We start from the raw sequence: 20,790 nt of genomic DNA on the forward strand, positions 1-20,790 counted from the left end.
AAACTTATGTACCATAGCATTACCTAAATTTTTAATAGTATAATAATATATGTATTGAATAAATTTTTATAATTCTCTACAATTTTTTTTTACTCCTCTAGTATTTTTTTAAATTTTTTTTAATAAGAGTAAAATATGCATTTAAAAAAATTAATTTATTATATTACTTTTTTTTTTTTTGTTAGTTAACTTAACAGTTGATTAACGATAAATTGTAATAAAAGTTTAAACATTAAATAGAAGAAGTAATTTTTAAAAGGTGAAAAAATATTTATATTAAAGACAAACTTTAGGGATATCAAATGTAATTTGTCCAATTTTTATTTAAAAATAATTTAAGTAAACCTCAGATAGAGGGATTGGTGCTTTGGAGCTATAAATTCATCTTCTTCCCCCTCTCTCACTTTCTGAGATGGAAAAGAAGCTTGTCAAGTACTGTGTGGTAATGTCTTCTCTCTCTCTCTCTCTCTCTCTCTCTCTCTCTCTACAATCATATGCACTTTGTATTTGTGTACACAACATTTTGTGCTTTTTGTTGTTGTGAGTGAGTGACTCACGGACTCGAGTTGTTGGATTAGGTCGATGCGTTCACGGACTCGCCGTTCAAGGGAAACCCGGCGGCGATTTGTTTGTTGGAGGAAGAGAGAGACGATGAGTGGTTGCAAGCTGTTGCTACTGAGTTCAACCTTTCTGAAACCTGTTACTTGACTCGGATCACTGACTCCGACTCGGAGACTCAAGACTCGTCCCACTCAACCTCAAACCCTCGGTTCCGCCTCAGATGGTTCACTCCAGTTGCCGAGGTCACTTCACTACCGTTTGTTTGCTGAGAAATTAAAATATAACCTCGAATTGTGCAAGTAAAAGAATCCTAAACATGCACTCCGAATTGCGCAATCTTCTAATTTGGCAACTTAAATTACTTACATAATTGACGACTTCGTTTTGGTGTTAGATTTCTTTTAATTTTGATTGATTCATTTCAGATTGTTACTTGCTTTCTTTTCAACTTAATCTGAAGAGTAGTTGGCTCATCTCCAATCTTTAACTCTCTCTTCTTCTTTTTTCATTAAATTTGTGTGAAAATTTGGTTTAAACCTTGATGATATAGAACACTTCTTCTTCTTCTTTTTTTCCTCACCTCCAAAATTAACCTAAAAATCTGTTTTAACCATTTTTTGGGAAAGACTATGGTGCACAACCCATCAAGGTGTGCACTTTTTGAGTCATAACTTTAGAAAAAAAAAAAAAAAAAAAAAAAGAAAAAAAGAAAAAAGGCTATAATCAAAAAAATCTCAAAATAATATCATAACTAAAGAAAAAAATAAAAAAATTGGTCATATCTAAATAAGAAAATGACACAACTAGGGGGTGCAAATGATAAGGGTGTCCTTTTGATAATAGAAGACATCTCCAATCCTTGCTCTTTTTAAGATCTCATCAAATCTGAGAAAAAATATGAATGTTTTGAGAATTTGGTGAAGGATTTGGTGTATCCTGGATTTGGTGAAAAAATTGTCTCGCTCTTGATTTGATATAGGTTTGATGAAATGGTTAGAGCATACTATTAGCTATTTTTTCATCAAATTTGAATTTGATGAATTATTGGAGATGTTCTTGTGTTGTATGGTGATTCATCAGTCTTCCCCAAATGCTGCCTGGATTGATCTTTTACAGTTTAGTCAATTGAGGGTTGTGTTTCAATAGCTAAGTCCATGGTAGGGAGTAATTTAACCTGGACATGAAATTCATGTTGGCTTGCAGGTTCAACTTTGTGGTCATGCAACTTTGGCAGCTGCACACTTTCTGTTCACTTCTGGTTTGGTAAATGCCAACAAAATCGAGTTTCTGACACTGTCAGGAGTTTTGACTGCTAAAAGAGTTCCAGAATCACAAGATTGCTTCTTAATTGAGTTGGATTTTCCGGTAGTTCCACTGGTTGATTTTGACTCTGTTGAGGTTTCATCAGTTTCTAAAGCCTTGAGTGGTGCTTCTGTGATTGACTTAAAGATGACAACTACTGAGAAAGACCTCTTTGTAAGCGTTCCTTTTGCATTCTTTGCTTAATTATTCATAATTATGCAACTTTTTATTTGAAGTAAATGATTGAAAGGTTGTGCAAATTATGCCAGAGGTTGGGTGTGTACTCAATTTATCTCCTCCCTGATCCCTGTCAAATTGGGACTAAACTAGGTGTAGTTATTATTTAAACGAAAACAGCGATTGTTCCAGTTTAGAGGTGGGAGTGAATTTTTTTCTAAGATATTCTGAATAAATCGGACATATTATTTGGGTGCACCTTCAAACCTTAGTGTCTTCATCGATGTCTCTCAAAGAAGGATGTTAACTTGATATTCATTTTGTACTGAAAGGGGGTGAATGTTAATGCATTTGGCAGGTTGTGCTCCCATCGGGAAATGCTGTTGCAGATCTACAGCCCCAATTTGATGAAATACAACGATGTCCTGGACTCGGAGTAATTATTACAGGGCTTGCTCCCCCTGGATCTGGGTTTGACTTTTTTAGTCGCTGCTTCTTTCCAAAATTGGGGATAAAGGAGGTAATATGATTTAAATCATTTCCTTTCATCTTTCTAGGTGTCTTTTGATTAAGTGAAAACACACTGTTTATAATTTGTAAAAGAACAAACCAAACAACTGTAAATAAACTAACTAGTCATAATTTGAAATGAAATTGTCAACACAAAAATAATATGGGACTACATTTTTTCGTCACACTGTCCATTGACTTAAGAGTATTTCAGATTTTTCACTGGGAAGGGCTTTTGGGCTAAAATCTACATAAAGACAAAATAAACTAAAATAGCCAATAAGATAAAATGTCACATCAAACCCATAATCATTTCACTTTTTCGCTCACAAACATCACATCCAACTACAAAAAAATTCAACTATCTTCCCAAACACAAAAATTTTGGCCTACTAAAATAGTTAAAAACTAAAATAGCCTACTAAAATAGCAACTTCCCAAACACCCACATAGTACTGTAAGAAAAGCTTCATACCTTGATTATTTGGTAAACTTCTCAATCTTTATTTATGGGAAATTTTTTTAGAGATATTTATCATCTAAACAAAAAGCATCTGCATAATATATTTTTTTCATAGTCCTCCTTTGCTGGATGATTAATGGTGATACTCAGAATATAAAGAACTCTCATTCAACAATTTACTACAACTGTAATAGAGTTGATGGATGCTCCCTCGTATTTCAGGATCCTGTTACCGGGAGTGCACATTGTGCCCTAGCAGGTTATTGGTCTAAAAAGCTGGGGAAATATGATTTTGTTGCATATCAGGTTCTCTCTCTTTCTCTCTTGCACGTGTGCGTGTGCAGTTGTGCCTCTCGTGTTCCTTCTTCATTCATTAAATGTGTTGTTTACTTGATATAGGCATCCCCTCGAGGTGGCATACTGAACCTCCATTTTGATGAAAAGAGTCAGAGAGTACTACTTCGAGGGAAAGCTGTCACTGTAATGGATGGTTCTCTTTTGGTTTAACTAGGAATTATCCGTCTTTTTTGCTTGTGTGAATCAATTGAAATAAAAAGCTGTTATTGTTTGGAAGGTTCGCTTTTTACTCCTTGTACTAGACATGAATGTACGAAATGTATTTCCTTTTGTATCTCTGCTAAGAATTTCATTCAGCTTATAATTCTGTTATGGAAATTCTCTATTTTCCTTGTTACTAATAATATTGCTACAGATATGGATGATTTACATTTTACAGCTTAAAAATGTATAGAGTGAATGATCGAATATAGAACCTGTGCCAGGCCCAATGGCCGGACTGGACATCCAAGTGAGAGAATTCAGGTACAAAATGAATCAGAATTATCCCAATTTTTGTTTAGATTGTTTTCTCTGGCAACAAAAGCAAATTAATTGTATTAAGATGATATATTAATAAGATGAACAGGACAAAAATTATATAAATATACAAATCTTACAAACTCACCCTTTATAAAATGTGTGGTGTTTTGGAAAGATGATAAAACGTTAGTTTTTTGACTTTTTTAATTTTTTTTAAAAGTTTTTTTTGTGTGAAAAAATAAAGAGGTGATGTGATTTAAAAAAATCAAACAATTAAAAAAAAGTTAAAAAGTCAATCTTTTCAATTAAAGAGTTTTTAAGTAATTTTATAAATTTAATCTTAATTAAACTAATACTATGATATTTATACATAAAAAAAACGCGATTTATTTTATATTTCTAATTTAATACTATAATATTAAAAATCCTATCATTTAATTTCCTCATACTCATCATCTCAATCAACTTGCAATAATTAACAAATACAAACACAAATTTGGACAAATTCAGTGCTGACACTGGCACCTAGACAAAAGTGAGGAATATTACTTTCAGGGCTGGTTTCTTTGCAGTCCGTAATTAGATGGGAGAGTATTGTTAGATCAGTGGGAGCCTACTACGGATTTTGATTCGTTAATTCGAACCGTTCAATATATAGAATTTGTGAAGTACTATATGCTATCTATTACGGATTTTGATTCGTTAATTCGAACCGTTCAATATATAGAATTTGTGAAGTACTATATGCTTGTAAAAAATCATGTTGATCGGATATCGATAGCTATCTCATCGGATAAGATTTCTGTTAATTGTTTATTTTTTTTATCGTTTATTTATTTTTTTTATACAAAATTGATTTGATCACGTAACTATTGATATCCGATCAACGTGATTTTTTTATAAATATATAGTACTCGATGAGTTTTACATATTAACGATTCAGATTATCGAAATGAAATTCATGATAAATTTATAAAGACTTAAAAATATTTAATAATATTTTTCAATCTCATCACAGACTGAAATGAAGCGAACCCTTCAGATTATACTCACCAAATTGGTTTAGTATTTCATTTGATAGGTCACAAATTGATTTGCATACCGAAACGCTTGATGTCAATTGAGGGGACACTATAGTCAATGACAAACACATATATCAATCCCGATTGGTAGTTCGAGAGAGTGTGGCCCGAGTTTGGCTTGACAGTAAAACGACGCCGTTTTAGTTTTTTTTTTTTTTCTTTTTCTCTCTCTTCCTCTTTTTTGCGTTTTTTTGAAGATGAAGAAGAAAGAAGAAAAAGAAGAAGAAGAGGAAGAGAAGAAGAGGAAGGAGCTGGCGCTGCAGGGTTTCATCAACAACAAAAAAAAAAAAAAATGTTGATCAAATATGAGCCAACAATTTTTTTTTGAGTGATGTTGATCAAACGGGTGAGTGATGTTGGGTTCGAATGGATATTTTTTAACTGGGTGAGTGATGTTGGGTTCAAAAAAAACGGGTGAGTGATGTCGGGTTCAAAAATCATCAACATTTTTTTGAGTGATGTTAAAAAAAAAAAAAATGTTGATCAAACGGGTGAGTGATGTACGAGGTGACCAATAAGGTTTTTAAATCTGTCCAAATTTTTTTTCCTTCATCCTCAGATTTTTTTTTGTTCATCAACATCATCAGATCTGGCTCGATTTTTTTTTTGTTCCCTTCATCCTCAGATTCAAATCAGCAACAAGATCATCATCATCTTCAACATCACCATCATCTTCATCAACAAAAAAAAAGAAAATTACATTTAATCCTCAAATCCAGAGCTGGGTCTGATGATGATGATGGGTCCGAACCAAGGAGCTGGGTCTGGTGAAGAATTAAGAAGAAGGAGCTTGGACTGATGAAAATCCGTGGGGTTTGATCTTCCTTCTGCTCTTCTCCTCTTCCTCTTCTTTCTCTCTCCCTTCGTCTCGTCTCTCCCTCTGTATTTGAACACAGAGAAAGAAAGAAAAAAAAAAAAAGAAGAAGCCAAAACGACGTCGTTTTGGCTATTCGGGCTAATTTCGAGCCAACAAATTCGAGCTACCAGCCATTTCTCCACATATATCTAACTTTTGATATTCAAATTCAATCACTTACTGTATATCACTTCAAAAATCATGTGAGACTCTTTTAATTGATATGTCGACAAAGATGTCATTTCAAAAAAAAAAAAAAAATTAAATATACATACACTCAAGTGATAAAAAATAAAGTAATTTTATTTTTTTGTATGTTTAGAAATATACTTTTAAATTAGTGCTAAATTTTATGAATATTACAAAATAAAATCATAATCTTTTTATGAATATATAATTAATTTTTGAAAACTCCACTGACATATTTAAAAAAAAAAAATCATGAAAACAATCCAGATAAAAAAGAAAAGAAAAAGCACACTAAAATTCGCATAAAGATGAATAATCTTCTCATCAACATTAATCTGGTTATAATAGTTTTGGAGTTATATTAGTAAGGTAAAGTTTAAAATCACTCTTGTATCAGTTTGGCTACATCAAAATTAAATTTGATATTATTACAGTATATCGCTTGATATAGCGATACACTGTTCACATGTTATATAACATTTTTATTTTTTATTCTAGAGAATAGGGGTGGTTGCGGATTGGATTTGTGTAGTTTGCGGTTCGGTTTTAACCCGCTCGCATTTATGCGGTTTGGAGAAAAGTCAACCCACAATCGCCTGCAGTGCGGTTTGTGCGGATAGGGTTCGCGAATGTGTGGGCGATTGTGGGCGGTTTGCGACTTGGGCTTTTTTCTTTAAAAATTTATTTTTGAGTTTTTTTCCTCCCATTTTGTAAATATTTATTTTGGATATTTCCCCCCAATTTTCTAAAATGCTCTAACATTAATAATTAATGAATTAAATCTTCAATTTTCATAATTCCTTTAACAAAAACAGATTCAATTTCAAATTCAATTAAATAGAATTGGAACTTTCCGGCGGTGTCCATCATTCAGGATTGATTTTGAATGGGTGATCACCCTCTTCATAAAACTTTAAATGACTTAATGATGCGGGTTGGACTATGCTTGTTGGAGAAATTGGCCTAGAGTTTTGCTTAGTTTTCTGCAGTATCTTTGAAGACAAAGGAGTAGGCACTTTCCAAACAAAAATGCAACCATCACCAGCAACCTGAAGGAACCAAAAAATAAAAATAAAAATTAGGCTTCATATATTCACACAAGTTTCTCCAGATGTTTTGAGAGATTAGGGTTTCTCAATTGGTTAGTATGTTTGGACAAAAATATCTACATAGATGGAATAGATGAACCGTTCAGGTTCTTCCACAAAATAAATAAATAAATAAATAAATGTGAGCGGTTGTGACGAGTGCGGGTCAAACCCTTAACCTGCCCGTAAATCGAGAAGTTGATATATTCCAAACCGCACCCGATCCTATTATGTTTGCGAAACCACCTATATGTGTGCGGGTCGAATCGAGTAGGGCGGATAAGACGGGTCAGATAAGCCTATACCCAGCCCTATTAAAGAATGACAAGAGATATGATGACAACTGATTAGACATCCTATCAAACAACTAGCTGCCGCACCAAATCTTCATATACCACCAAATCTTGCTTTGTTTTCCTGGGTCCAGTAGATCATGTGCAAAATGATCTAGTAGATCATTTACCTTAGAAAAAAATAAAATAAAAATAAAAATATTTTACAAAATTAAATTTTAGAAAGAGATTCATATAGTATGTACATATAGAAAAAAGTTAGCTAAAATATAAAAATAATTTTTTAATTATAATATGACCCTAAATTTATTAAGTTTGATGCGGATACTGTTACTTTAGAACTCGGATTACCTTAACCCGTATAAGCAAACCCTAGCAAATGAATGGACCATTTGATGCCCAGCAACCAAACATACCCCAAACAGGCCCAAGCATACCCCAATGCTCCAAATTCAACTTCCAACAGCTCTCCTCGTTTTGTGTTCACCTGCCTCCTTAGGCTCTTGCGGGGGATTCCATTTACGCAAAAAAAAAAAAAAAAAAAAAAAAATGATTTAGTATTTTTAATTTTTAAGTACATCTTATTAATTATTTAAAATTTTATTTTATTCTCATTACATCTTATTATTATTATTTTTTTAAATTACCCTCAAGGTAAACCCAAATAGTAAATAATAAACAAATTAAAAAAACTATTTCAAAAGCTTTTCAATACAGAAAATAATTCTCAAATACAGAAAAAAAATCAAACTTATAAGCACATAAGCATTATAAATATAGAAGAAATCAAACTTTTACATAAGTATTATAAAGCTTCTCAATATCCCAAAAAAAAAAAAAAAAAAAAAAAAAAATTCCATTATAAATCATCCACAAGAATGCTCATGGAAAAGTAAAAACTAAATTTATAAGCACATAAGCATTAGACACTAACAAGAAAGAGTAGTTCTCAAATAATGCACTATTTAAATGACAAAATAAGAACAACTCGAGTAATATGTTATTGTTAATCTAACTACTAGATCCTTTAATTTTTGTCAAAAAACGATATAGAAAATAATTGATGGTGCTCTAACAAAATTGTGAAACCCCTTTATATGAATACTTACCTCGTTTTTGATGGATTACTTCAAAAAAATTATTTTGATTATTACTCTCATTCGTTATTTGATTTTGTTCAAACTTTCTTCTAGAGTTTAGGGTTTCAAAATAATAAAAAAAGATGATGTTGATGATGATGGTGAGTTTTGGTAGGGTGGATTAGAATTTTGGAGGGAGGATGAAGAAGAAGAAGAAGAAGAAGAAGAAGAAGAAGAAATAACTTTGATCTATTGAGGAAGAAGATATAGAGATTTAAATATGAATAACTGATTAGGGTGTACTATAAGAAAAAAAATTTATTTAAGAATTTAATATATGTTGTTCTTATTAGTAAATTCACATTAAAATATAATAAGAATTAAAATTTATGAATTTAAATCAGGCATACTGAAACATATTTTGGTTTCAAATAGAACCCCTGACTCTCTTTCTCAAAATGGGAAAGAAGCCCGTTAAATACTGTGTGGTAATCCCCTCCCTTTATCTCTCTCATCTTGATTTTGTGCTTTTTGTTGTTGTTGTGTGTGACTCACTGATTTGAGTTGTGGAATTAGGTAGACATGTTCACTGACTCACCGTTCAAAGGAAATGATGTAGTGTCATGTGCATAGCATGTGTTGGATAGTGTATCCTAGAAATAGATGGTATCACATCATTTGTAACTAACTTGGATATATTGAAATTGAAAGGAATAGAGAATTTCTTTCTTTAATATCTCTCTCGAAGTTCCTCTCTCTAGTTCTTGATTGACCTATCATATTTTGGTATTAGAGCATCAAGATTTAGATCCTAACCTACTGATTATCACAGACCATTACCTCAAAATTAGCTTGATCTTTGAAACCTCAATTTGAGTTAGATTCATGAATTGATCTCTGGAGTCGTCATTATAGATCGAATTGAAGCCCTAATTTGATTGGCAATTTTGAAATTGGTTCATTTTTGTTTCGAATGGAATTGCAATTGGAGTTAGCTCTTGGAAACGAATGTTGTAGAACCTGAGTTCATTCAGAAACTAAGATTGATATCCAGTCCAGATTTCAATTCATCATCACGATTCACAGATTTCAATCCATCGTCACGATTCACCATCGTGATTCGAGTTGTGGGTTTGACTCTGAATTTGGCTTTGCTGATTCACTGTTGATCAACCCTTGAAACTTTCGATTCAAGTTCGCTGATTGAATCTTCGCTTGGGTTCTTCGCTGGGAGTTGTCTCAAGAACCTTGGTGGGCAGATCGATTTCGATTTGACATCCATACAGTTGATTTTTCGATTCGATCTAGTGCCATAGTGCGACTTCTTGGTGTGGGCTCGCCTTTTTCTGCGCCCTCACCTTTCGGAAAAGGGTTTGAAAAGAAGGCCTCACAGTTCGGACTTGACCTGTGGTTCTGAATCTAGTCTCACAAGTGCAATGTGAAACTGGTAATTACCAAAGAGTCCAAATCCGGCAAATCGTTTTGGAAAATTGATTTTGAATCAAAAAGTACCAAAATTGGATTGCTTTGCCAGATACAGAGTCACCATCTAAATATTTTGTTTTGGAAAAATTTAGGAAATCCTAACTCATGCCAAAGGCCACATGTTTGTCATCACCAAAGTTGCCTCGGCTCGGGAACTTAGGTACGAGAGGGGAAGGTCTTGAAATGAGCACCCCCACTCGCCCGATCAAAGATCGGCCTTTACTAATCATGATATGTTTTTTTATAAACTTTATATGTTCTTATTCCGGTTATTAGCTAACATTACTATGTGATGGACATAAGCAAATATAGACTAAAATTGCAAGAATTGAAACAACTCAAGTCATGTTTGTTTACGAAAATGGTTTGAATTTGCCACCCTGAAGTGGGCTTAAAACATGATTTGCCACTTCGCAAAGTGGGCTTAAAACGCACATTTGTTGAATCGTTCCAATTCAAACAACAAAGCCTCCATCCACAAGCATTCATGCAGTTAAACATTTAAGCACATAGCCTTATGGCAAGCATGCGAAACATGGCAATCACACTAGCATGCTAAAGCATAAAAGCTTACCGAGTACTCCAAGTCAAAACAAAAACTAGTTAGAAAAATGCATGATCCTAACCATGTTAAGATACCTAATGCAACACATGCAATGATGTAACCAAATAGGCTCGGCTACTTAATCGTGGTATTTGCAACACTTTGATAGCATGCTTTGAAACACGTATTCAAGGAAGTATTGAAATTGCAATGCAGTTTGAATGATGCGCCGAGCCTCGGTGCATGCAATACAAATGAATGGATGCAAACATGCAAGCATAATGTATGCTAATTGAAAATGTCCCTAATCTAACTATCAAAACCAGATAAATAAAAGGGAGAAAGATGTGGGGTTGGAATACATGCACACACGCGCACATACGCACAGACGCACACACACTTATTACAACATTACGCCCTCGCGAAGGAGGGTCCGAATGAATAAGCTAACTACCTATGCTAATTAAGCTAACTATTACAAAACGAAACTACTTAACTAACTTATTCTAAACTAATTAAATATTACAAATCAGAATTGAATAACTAGTTACACTAACTAATTAAGTACAACACTTGAATTAACTAGCTATTCTAAGCTAACTAAAGTAATTAAATGGCCTCGAGGGCGAGGGACGCATGCATGCTTAGTTGGTTTCCTTTCGAAAATCACTGCTTTGCCATCGGACACCTCTATTTGCACTTGCTTGAACACCAACAGTGCTGCCAACTTCCATAACACCTCTGCTCCAACTCAGGAACACACTTGTGCAATTTTCATTTCTAGCCGGTTGGCTACCAATGGTGGGTGTCAACTACCATTGGTGGCCGGTCGGCTGCTATTGTAGCCGGTCGGCCACTACTGGTGGCCGGTTAGCCACCCTTTCCCTGAACTTCTCTTTTTTGCTACAACAGAGAACAAACAGAGGCAAAGTAGTGTATTCTCAAGGAGTGTATGTACTGCTACCCTCCTTATCATCACACAAGCTTAAAGGAGTATAGCTCTTGGCTCTCAAACCATTAACCAAGCAATTTTCATGCATGATGGCTAAAGAACGAAGCTTGTACAAGTTAATGAGTGCAAAACAAGACTCAAAAGACCACCACCCTATCATGCATGATCAAGGGTGATGGTGACCAAGAAAAGTGGCATGTTTCATCACTTCGAGTATGAAACGTCCCATTTTCCTCGTGTTAGAATTAACGTCCGATCCGAACACATGCAAAGCAACACGAAAGATGCTTAATCCTGCATCTTTTACTTGTTGATTTTTGTTTACTCATTTTAGATTACCAATTAATTCTTTAATCGATTAGGTTCAAGGTGAGTGTCCTGTAATGGAAGAGGTGCCAACCAAGGGATGGTCTAAGGCAAGAGAGAGGTCATGCCGTTGGTTAGTAGAAACCCCCAAAAGAGGATTAAAACCATTAAGCACGAACCTCAATCCCAAGCTTAAACACAACCCGAAGGTTAACCAACCCTCAAAGCAAATGAAAAAAGTGAAGAAATGAGGGAGGTTGCAAAGATGTTAAGTGCTGGAATAGAGTGCAAAACAACACTAAAACATGCTATTAACTCAAACAATTCATGTTTAAAGGCCTAAAACACTAAGCTAGTGAAGCCCTTTACACTACAACTATGCAAAAGACTACTCATACAACACAAACAGCCCAAAACAGAGCTAAAACAACCCAAATCAGAGGCAAAAACATGCTGAGATTAAGCTAAGGTAAGCTAGAAAAACATGCTCACATGTTAAGCTATTTAGGCTCACAAACAAGACACAAAAGCAACTCTCAAAAGTAATGAAAGAGTGAGACAAATGAGCATGTGACAGAGCTATATGTGCTGAAATTACATGTAAAAAGACACTAGAACATGCAACCAACTCAAGCAAATCATGTTTAAAGGCCTAAAACACCAAATTAGTGAAGCCATTTGCACTACAACTATGCAAAACAAGACTCATATGACCAAAGTAGCCCAAAATAGAGCTAAAACAGTCCAAATCAGAGACAAAAATATGCTGGACATAAGCTAAGTTTAGCTACAAAAACATGCTACCATGTGAAGCTAACTAGGCATGCAAGTAAGACACAAGGAGGGGAGGCTAACCCCTCCAATTTTGGACTTCAAAACATGTTTTCCACCACTGAAATTACTCTGAATTTCAGTGGTTTAAAGGGCCAAAAAGTTTGATTTGAAGTTGAGAAAAAATGGCACAAAAGCTTTAATAACAAAAGAGTGAGAAGAGTGAACCACCCCCTAACTTGAAATGGCTTTAAACCAACACTTTTAACCCACAAAAGCAGAGGCTTTTACAGTTGAAAACTAGGCCAAAATAGTTTAAAAAGATGGCAAAACAAGTATGCAAAATAAACTTAAATAGGGTAAGTTCTATACCTTTGAAGCAAAGCACACAATAGGCACAAATCTGAGCTTAAACCACCTTCTAGAGCTCAAAGGAGGCTCCAAGAGAGCTTCAAGCAACCTCAGCCCAAAGATGAACCACTTTTGTTAAGGGTTGATAGGTTAAATTTTGAAGTATACAAGCTTCTAAGCACAAAAGCTCAAGACAGAGAGAAATCTAGAGAGAGAGGATCGTAGAGAGAGAAAGGTTTTAGAGAGAGAGGCTCCCAAACTTTCTAACCTTGAAAATAATAGAGAAGGGCCTCTATATATAGAAAAATATGGCTTCAGGTCAAAAATATCAAAGAACAGACAGCTGGAGCACTTGGAAGACAGCTGGAGGAAAATATCTACAAAATCTGAGCTTTCTTCATTGGTGGCCGATTGGCCAGAAGTGTGCATTGTCGGCCACCAAAAATCTGCTTCCAGCCCGACTTCAAAAGGGCATATTTCCTTCATCTGGACTCCTTTGCAGGTCATTTTTATGCCTAAATTGAAGCCCCGGAAGTCTTCTTTCCAATGGTGGCATCCTCACATCAAAATTTTAAATATGCAAAAAGTTATGCTCATTTTAGTGAAGACTGCTCATTTTAGTGAAGACTGCTCATTTCTAGCTCAATTAGATTGATGCCTAACTTCAACCAGCCATATCTCCCTCATTTGGACTCGGCTTTAGGAGATTCTTGAGTTTAAAATGAAGCCCCAGAAGTTTTCTTTCCAATGGTAGAGGCCTCATAGCTGAAATCTAAGTGTACAAAAGGATAGGCCTGATTTAGCGAGGTCTACTCGACTTTCTCTTACCGGTTCATGCCCATCTTTTTCCCTAACTTGGTTTCTTCCCTCCTCTCCTCTCTTCTTCAACCCCAAACCCATGAATAAGGTGTTTTAAAGATTTTTTCGAAGAGTTCACATTTCTTTCATTCATTTCCACTTTGTCCTTGCTCGATTTACCGAAAAGCGTAACATTTAACGAAATACGAGCCTTGGAACATCGTAGAATCATTTTCAAAAAAATATTTTAAAAGAGAGGGTTTTAAGGTCTAAAATCATTTTGGTCAAAATGGTTTTGGTCCACAAATGGGGTGTGAGGTTGGGATTTGGAGCTCCTCTTGCCGAAGAAATCGAACCTTTACACAAGATAGCCTGCACCATCGAGTAAGCAATTAGTGGCGCCCACGTCTTAAGGGCGGTAAAAAATGGGTTGTCTACACTTGGATTCAAGGCTTCAAGGCTCATTGTGACTTGCGACTGGGATGCTTTTGAGTTTGGGACCTTGATTTTTAATCTGTAATTTTGTACTTTGGTTCTACACAGGTATTTTCAATCTTTGTTTCAATTTGTGGGCTGTTCAAATTCCGTATACAGATTGGGTTTCTATTTGAGTCAATTCTTGATATTATGGTCTTGTTGATTCTTGAATATTTGAGACTTCACATTGCTGTGAGTTGATAGTTACACTGAGTTATCCTAATCTATGAATTGGGTCTGGCATTGAGCTATCCGAAATCTATATATCTGGACTATTTTAGAAACATATTGGGTTGTTGTTATGGCTAATCGGGGTCGAGGTCGTAGGAGTGGTTGTCGTAGGGCTTATGTCCCGGATTTGGGTGATCATGATGGGGGTAATGGGATTCTGTATCCAAGAGATGAGATGGCTAAGATGAGATGACAAATTGTCGTGTTAACCGAGATGGTGCAACGTCTCCTACCTCCTACCAAGGGTAGTGATGGTTCCGATGAAATCGAAGGTGGTACTCATCATTCTTTTGATAATATCTTTTGGCCCCCACGACGGCGTCGAACGAATGTGGGTAGGATGGAACACAAATGGGAGAACAATATCAAGATTGAACTTCCCAAATTTCATGGAAGCCTCAATCCCGATGAGTTCATCGATTGGCTCAACACTATTGAGCGGATCTTTGACTATGGAGAGGTCTTTGTTGAAAAAAAAGTCAAGCTTGTGGCTATTTGGTTGAAGGGGAGAGCTTCCACTTGGTGGGAACAACTTCAACTCAACCGTCGCCAATGTGGAAAGGAGAAAATCCATGATTGGGAGAAAATGAAAAAGAAGTTAAAGGGCCATTTTCTACCATTTAACTACCTCCAAAGTGTTTATCAACGCCCTCACGTTCTCAAGCAAGATGGTGGTGTGAATGAATACATGGAAGCCTTTTATCAACTCATTGCACGGGTTAACTTAAGTGAAAGTGAGGAGCAACGGGTGGCCCGCTATGTGAGCGGCTTGAAATCTTCCATCCAAGATGTTCTTGCCTTGCACACATTATATAGTGTTTCCAAAGCTTCTAATTGGGCCTTAGCCATGGAGAAGCAACAAAGCCGCCGTGCTTCCCAAATGGGACAATACTCCCAAGGAGGGTTACGAGGTGGTTTTAGGTCCTTCTACTCCTAGCTTCGCCAAAGCTAATCCTCCTTCCAAGTTTGTGGATAAGGGTGCTTCCTCCTCTTAAGCTCCTCGTTCTAATGGTGCTTTCGGAAACCACAATACACCATAAGGTGGAACATTTAAATGCTTTAGGTGTAGTGAACCGGGGCATAGATCTTCCGATTGTCGCAAGAACATGGGCAATAACCGGAACAAGACACTTCTCATTGAAGAAGTTAAGGAGCATGGTGACTTTGAAAATGCTCCAATCTTTGATCGTTTGGGTAATGTGGCAATTGGTGGAGATAGTGATGAAGAAGAGGGTCTTGCTCTTATGTTGAAGAAGACTTTTCTCTCACCAAAACTAGAGAGCCAAGAAGATTGGTTACATACCAATATATTTTATTCCACTTGCAACATTGGTGGTCGTGTTTGTAACATGATCATTGATAGTGGAAGTTGTGAGAACGTAGTTCTCAAGAAGTGGTGGACAAACTTAATCTTCCGGTGGAGGAACATCCCTATCCTAATTCTCCATAGGTTACCAAATGGTGCTTAGTTTCATTTTCTATTCGGCAAAAATACTTTGATGAGGCATGGTGTGATATAGTGCCTATGGATGCTTGTCACATTCTAATTGGGCGACCTTGGCAATATGACCAGCAATCTTTGCATGATGGCAAACGAAACACCTACACCGTTGTCAAGAATGATATCTAGTTTACCCTGCTTCCAATGAAGGAAAAGGTTACTTCCAAGGATATTTCAAGTCATTTCCTAGTGCCACTACGTTGCTTGCTTCCAAGGAGTTTGTGGAAGAAACCCAGGATTTTGGGATTGTATTGGTGTTGGTTCCAGTTGTACACACGGGTGCTTCTAAAGAAAAGGTTGAGGTGGCCACTCTTTTGGAAGAGTATTCCGATGTCTTTCCCCAAGAGCTTCCTCCTGATTTGCCTCTTATGCGTGACATTCAACATCGTATTGATTTGGTTCCCAGGTCAGCGCTTCCAAACAAATCGGCCTATCGCATGTCTCCAAAGGAGAAAGAGGAGTTGCAATGGCAAGTAGAAAAGCTTTTGGCTGAAGGATATATCTGGCCTAGCCTTAGCCCTTGTGGTGTTCCGGTGCTTTTGACACCTAAGAAAGATGGCTCTTGGCGTATGTGTGTGGATAGCCGTGCAATCAACAAGATTACAATCAAGTACCGCTTTCCAATTCCAAGATTGGATGATATGTTGGATTGCCTTTTCGGATCAAAGGTGTTTTCTAAGATTGATCTTAGAAGCGGGTATCATTAAATCCACATCAAGCCCGATGATGAGTGAAAAACGGCTTTTAAAATGCCTCATGGCCTATTTGAGTGGCGTGTGATGCCATTTGGGCTTACCAATGCTCCGGGTGCTTTTATGAGAGTGATGACACAAATGTTGCAACTACTTTTGGGAGTGTGTGTCGTGGTCTGCTTTGATGATATCTTGATCTATAGTCGAAGTTTGGAAGAACATTTGTGCCATTTTCGATAAGTCTTTGAGCTTTTGAGGTGAGACAAGTTCTATGACAACACTAAGAAGTGCACCTTTGCTGTGGACCAAGTCATCTTCTTGGGATATGTTGTGTCTTTTCATGGGGTGCATATGGATGTGGAAAAGGTCAAAGCAATTGTGGAATGGCCCACTCCTTCTAGTATTCAAGAAGTATGGAGTTTTCATGGTTTGGCTACTTTCTATAGGCAATTTATCTCCAACTTTAGTAGCATCGCCGCCCCTTTGACGAACATTCTCAAGCTTCAAGCTTTTGAGTGGAGCAAGGAAGCCACCGATAGCTTCCCTCTTTTGAAGAAGTTGCTTACCGAGGCTCCAATTTTGGCATTACTGGATTTTGACAAGACCTTTGAACTTGATTGTAATGCATCGGGATTGGGTATTAGAGGCGTTCTTAGCCGAGAAGGGCGGCCCATTGCTTTCTTTAGTGAAAAGTTAAATAGGGCTAAACTCAAGTATTCCACTTATGACTTGGAATTTTATGCCATTATCCAAGCCATCGAGCATTGGAGCTACTATCTTCCATACAAAGAGTTTGTGCTCAACACCGATCATGAAGCTCTCAAATAGATCAATAGTCAATCCCATCTTAACAAGCGCCATGGAAAATGGGTAGCCTACTTGCAACAATTCACATTCTCTTTGCGCCACAAATTGGGGGTTCTTAATAAGGTGGCTGATGGGTTGAGTAGGCGAACGACTCTCTTGATTGAAATGAAAAATGAAGTTGTGGGTTTTGATGAATTTCGCACATTCTATGCAAGTCATCCTTACTTTTCCAAGATCTTTGATGCTTTGCAAAGGGGGGATAGGACGGCTTATCCAAGTTACATGATAAGGGATGGATTCCTCTTCCATGGCCTTAAGTTGTGTTCCTAGTTGTTCCTTGAGGGCACATTTGTTGGTTGAGCATCATAAGATGGGGTATTTTGGTAAGGACAAGACCCTTGGGTTACTTCAAGATGTTTATTATTGGTTAGGCATAACCAAGGATGTGCAAAGTCATGTGAAGCGTTGTCAAATTTGTCAAAAGAGCAAGGGGACTGCCACTAATGCGGGGCTATATCTACGTTTACCGGTGCCAGATGCTCATTGGCGGTGCATTAGTATGGGCTTTGTGTTGGGCCTCCCTCCTACTTAAAGGCAGAGTGATTCTATCATGGTAGTGGTGGACCATTTCTCCAAGATGGCACATTTCAGACCTTGCAAGAAGACCATGGATGCTACAAACATTGCTAATCTTTTCTTTAAGAAAGTCTACAAGTTGCATGGGGTGCCTACTTCTATTGTGTCCGATAGAGATGCTAAGTTCCTTGCTCACTTTTGGAGAACTTTGTGGAGGAAAATTGGCACGGACTTGAGTTTTAGTACTACATTCCATCTGCAAACTGATGGTCAAACAGAGGTCGTGAACCATAGCCTTGGTAACTTGTTGCGGTGCCTTGTAGGGGATCACCCCAAGAGTTGGGATGACATCCTTCCTTTGGCTGAATTTGCTTACAATTCATCTATCAACCGCACCATAAATATTTCTTCCTTTGAATTAGTTTATGGGACAACGCCTTCAAGTGTGGTGGATTTGGTGCCTTTGCCACTCTCAAGGAGAGGAAACGTTAAGGCGAAAGAAATGGCCACGTTTATGAAAAGCATTCATTCTCAAGTGAGGGCTCAAATTGAAAGGTCTAAAGCGAAGTATAAGGTGGCCGGTGATGTGCATAGGCGAAGAGTGGTGTTTGAAGTAGGGGATCTTGTGTGGGTGGTATTGAGCAAAGAGAGATATCCCTATGGCACCTACACTAAGTTGAGTGACAAGAAGGTGGGACCTTGTGAGGTGTTGAGCAAGATTAATGACAATGCTTATAAAGTCAAGCTACCGCCTCATTTAGGCATTTCCAGTAACTTTAACGTCCATCACCTTGTACCCTACTTTCTGGATGCCTCTTCTATTGATGATACCTCTACCTTTATAGACTAGTTCCTTGAAAAGTTGCCATCTTGTACTTTGGTTTTTGTGTCTTTCATTTCTAGTATTGGTTGTATTTTGTTGTCCTCACTTGAGGACAAGTCTTTTCTTAAGAGGGGGAGTATGATGTAGTGTAATGTGCATAACATGTGTTAGATAGTGTATCCTATAAATAGATGGTATCGCATCATTTGTAACTAACTTGGATATATTGAAATTGAATGGAATAGAAAATTTCTTTCTTTAATATCTCTCTCTAGTTCTTGATTGACCCATCAGGAAACCCGGTGACTGTATGTTTGTTGGATGAAGACAAAGACGATGATGAGTAGTTTCAAACTGTTGCTAGTGAGTACCCATGACCTGTTTCTTGACTTGGATTACTGACTCCGAGTCAGAGACTCATGACTCGTCCCACTCATCCACAAACCCTTAGTTTCGCCTCTGATGGTTCAATCTAGTTGCCCAGGTCACTTCACCATCGTTGAAAGTTTGAAAAAAATATAGAACTGTTTGTTTTCTAAATGATCTGTTTGGTTACTGAGAAATCGCAGGAAAAAGAAGGAGAAAAAAATTGAAATATAACATACAGTTTCCCTTTCGAATTGCGCAATCTTCTAATTTGGCTACTCAAATTACTTACAATTGTCGACTTAGTATTTTTGGTGTTAGGTTTCTTTAAATTTTGATTTGATTGATTTCAGATTATTACTTGCTTTCTTTTCAACTTAATCTGAAAATATTTATACAATCCTTCATCAACTTTTTTATCAAATTCATATTTGATTAAAAAATTGGCTAAAACTGTGCTTGAACCATTTCATCAAATTTGTATGAAATCAAGGGAGATTTAATTTTTTTAACAAGTCAAAGATGAACCAAATCCTTCGTCAAAGTTCTCAATCATATTTTTGCTCCAATTTGACGAAATTTTAAAAGATTGGAGATTTTTTTTTTATAATAAAAAAATGGTAAAAACAGATTTTTGAGATAAGTTTGGAATTTTTCAAAAAAGAGATAATAAAGATAAAGTCTATCACATCAAATTAGGCTTTTAACCAAATTTTTACTCAAATTTGATAAAAAAAAAAATTTATGAAAAAAAGGTGCAAGGATTGGAAATTCTCTCATACATGAAGTGTGATAATTGAGGATTGTGTTTCAATAACTAACTCCATGGTAGTGAGTAATTTAATCTGGACACAATTTTTCATGTCTGCTTGCAGGTTAAATTTTGTGGTCATGGAACATTAGCAGCTTCACAGTTTCTATTTACTTCTGGTTTGGTAAATGTCGATAAAATTGAGTTTCTGACACTGTTTTGAGTTTTGATTGCTAAAAGAGTTCCAAAATCACAAGATTGCGTCTTAATTGAGTTGGATTTGCCGATAGTTCCACTTTTTGATTTTGACTCTGCTGAGGTTCCATCTATTTCTAAAGCCTTGAGCGGTGCTTCTGTGATTGACTTAAAGATTACAACCACTGAAGAAAACCTTATCGTATGCATTTCTTTTGCACTCTTTTCTTAATTATTCATAATTAAGCAACTTTGTATTTGAAGTAAATGATTAAAAGGTATGCAAATCATGCCAAAGGTGAGGTTGAGTGATCGTTCAATTTTAGAATTAAATGGTGGGAGTGATGTAATTTCTAAGATATTCTGAGTAATTCTCTTCAAACTTTAGTGTGTTCATGGATGGATGTCTCTCAAAGAGGGAATTCAACTTTAATTGATATACGGATATTCATTTTGTACTTAAAAGAGAGTGAATGCAAATGTATTTTGGCAGGTTGTGCTCCCATCGGGAAAGGCTATTACAGATTTACAGCCCCAATTTGATGAAATACAACGATGCCTTGGAAAGGCAGTCATTATTACAGGCCCGGCTCCCCCTGGATTCAGGCTTGACTTTTTTAGTCACGTCTTCAATCCTAAAATGGGGATGAATGAGGTAATATATTATTGGCATTTTGTCCCCAAATACCTGAGTATTTAAATCAGTTCCTTTCATCTTTCTAGGTGTCTCTTGATTAAAGTGGGA

The 20,790-nt window shown here is 36.4% G+C and overlaps 2 protein-coding genes across 2 annotated transcripts in view; both read left to right on the plus strand.

Moving 5' to 3' along the window:
- Positions 1 to 300: 300 nt before the first annotated feature.
- LOC114287594 (uncharacterized) lies at positions 301 to 3,711 on the plus strand. Its single transcript, XM_028230984.2, has 6 exons — positions 301 to 442; positions 579 to 803; positions 1,765 to 2,037; positions 2,399 to 2,560; positions 3,236 to 3,319; positions 3,413 to 3,711. Exons 1-6 carry the CDS (start codon positions 413 to 415, stop codon positions 3,518 to 3,520), a joined length of 882 nt encoding a protein of 293 aa, XP_028086785.1. The 5' UTR covers positions 301 to 412; the 3' UTR covers positions 3,521 to 3,711.
- A 4,078-nt stretch (positions 3,712 to 7,789) lies between these two features.
- LOC114287576 (uncharacterized) overlaps positions 7,790 to 20,790 on the plus strand; it is a 111,969-nt gene continuing 98,968 nt past the window's right edge. The window contains exon 1 of the mRNA XM_028230969.2: positions 7,790 to 7,834. The gene's annotated coding sequence lies outside the window, so the exon portion shown is untranslated. The remainder of the gene's footprint in view (positions 7,835 to 20,790) is intronic.

This window comes from Camellia sinensis, chromosome 14, assembly GCF_055761805.1.
Source record: "Camellia sinensis isolate YWXY chromosome 14, ASM5576180v1, whole genome shotgun sequence".
NCBI lineage: Eukaryota > Viridiplantae > Streptophyta > Magnoliopsida > Ericales > Theaceae > Camellia > Camellia sinensis.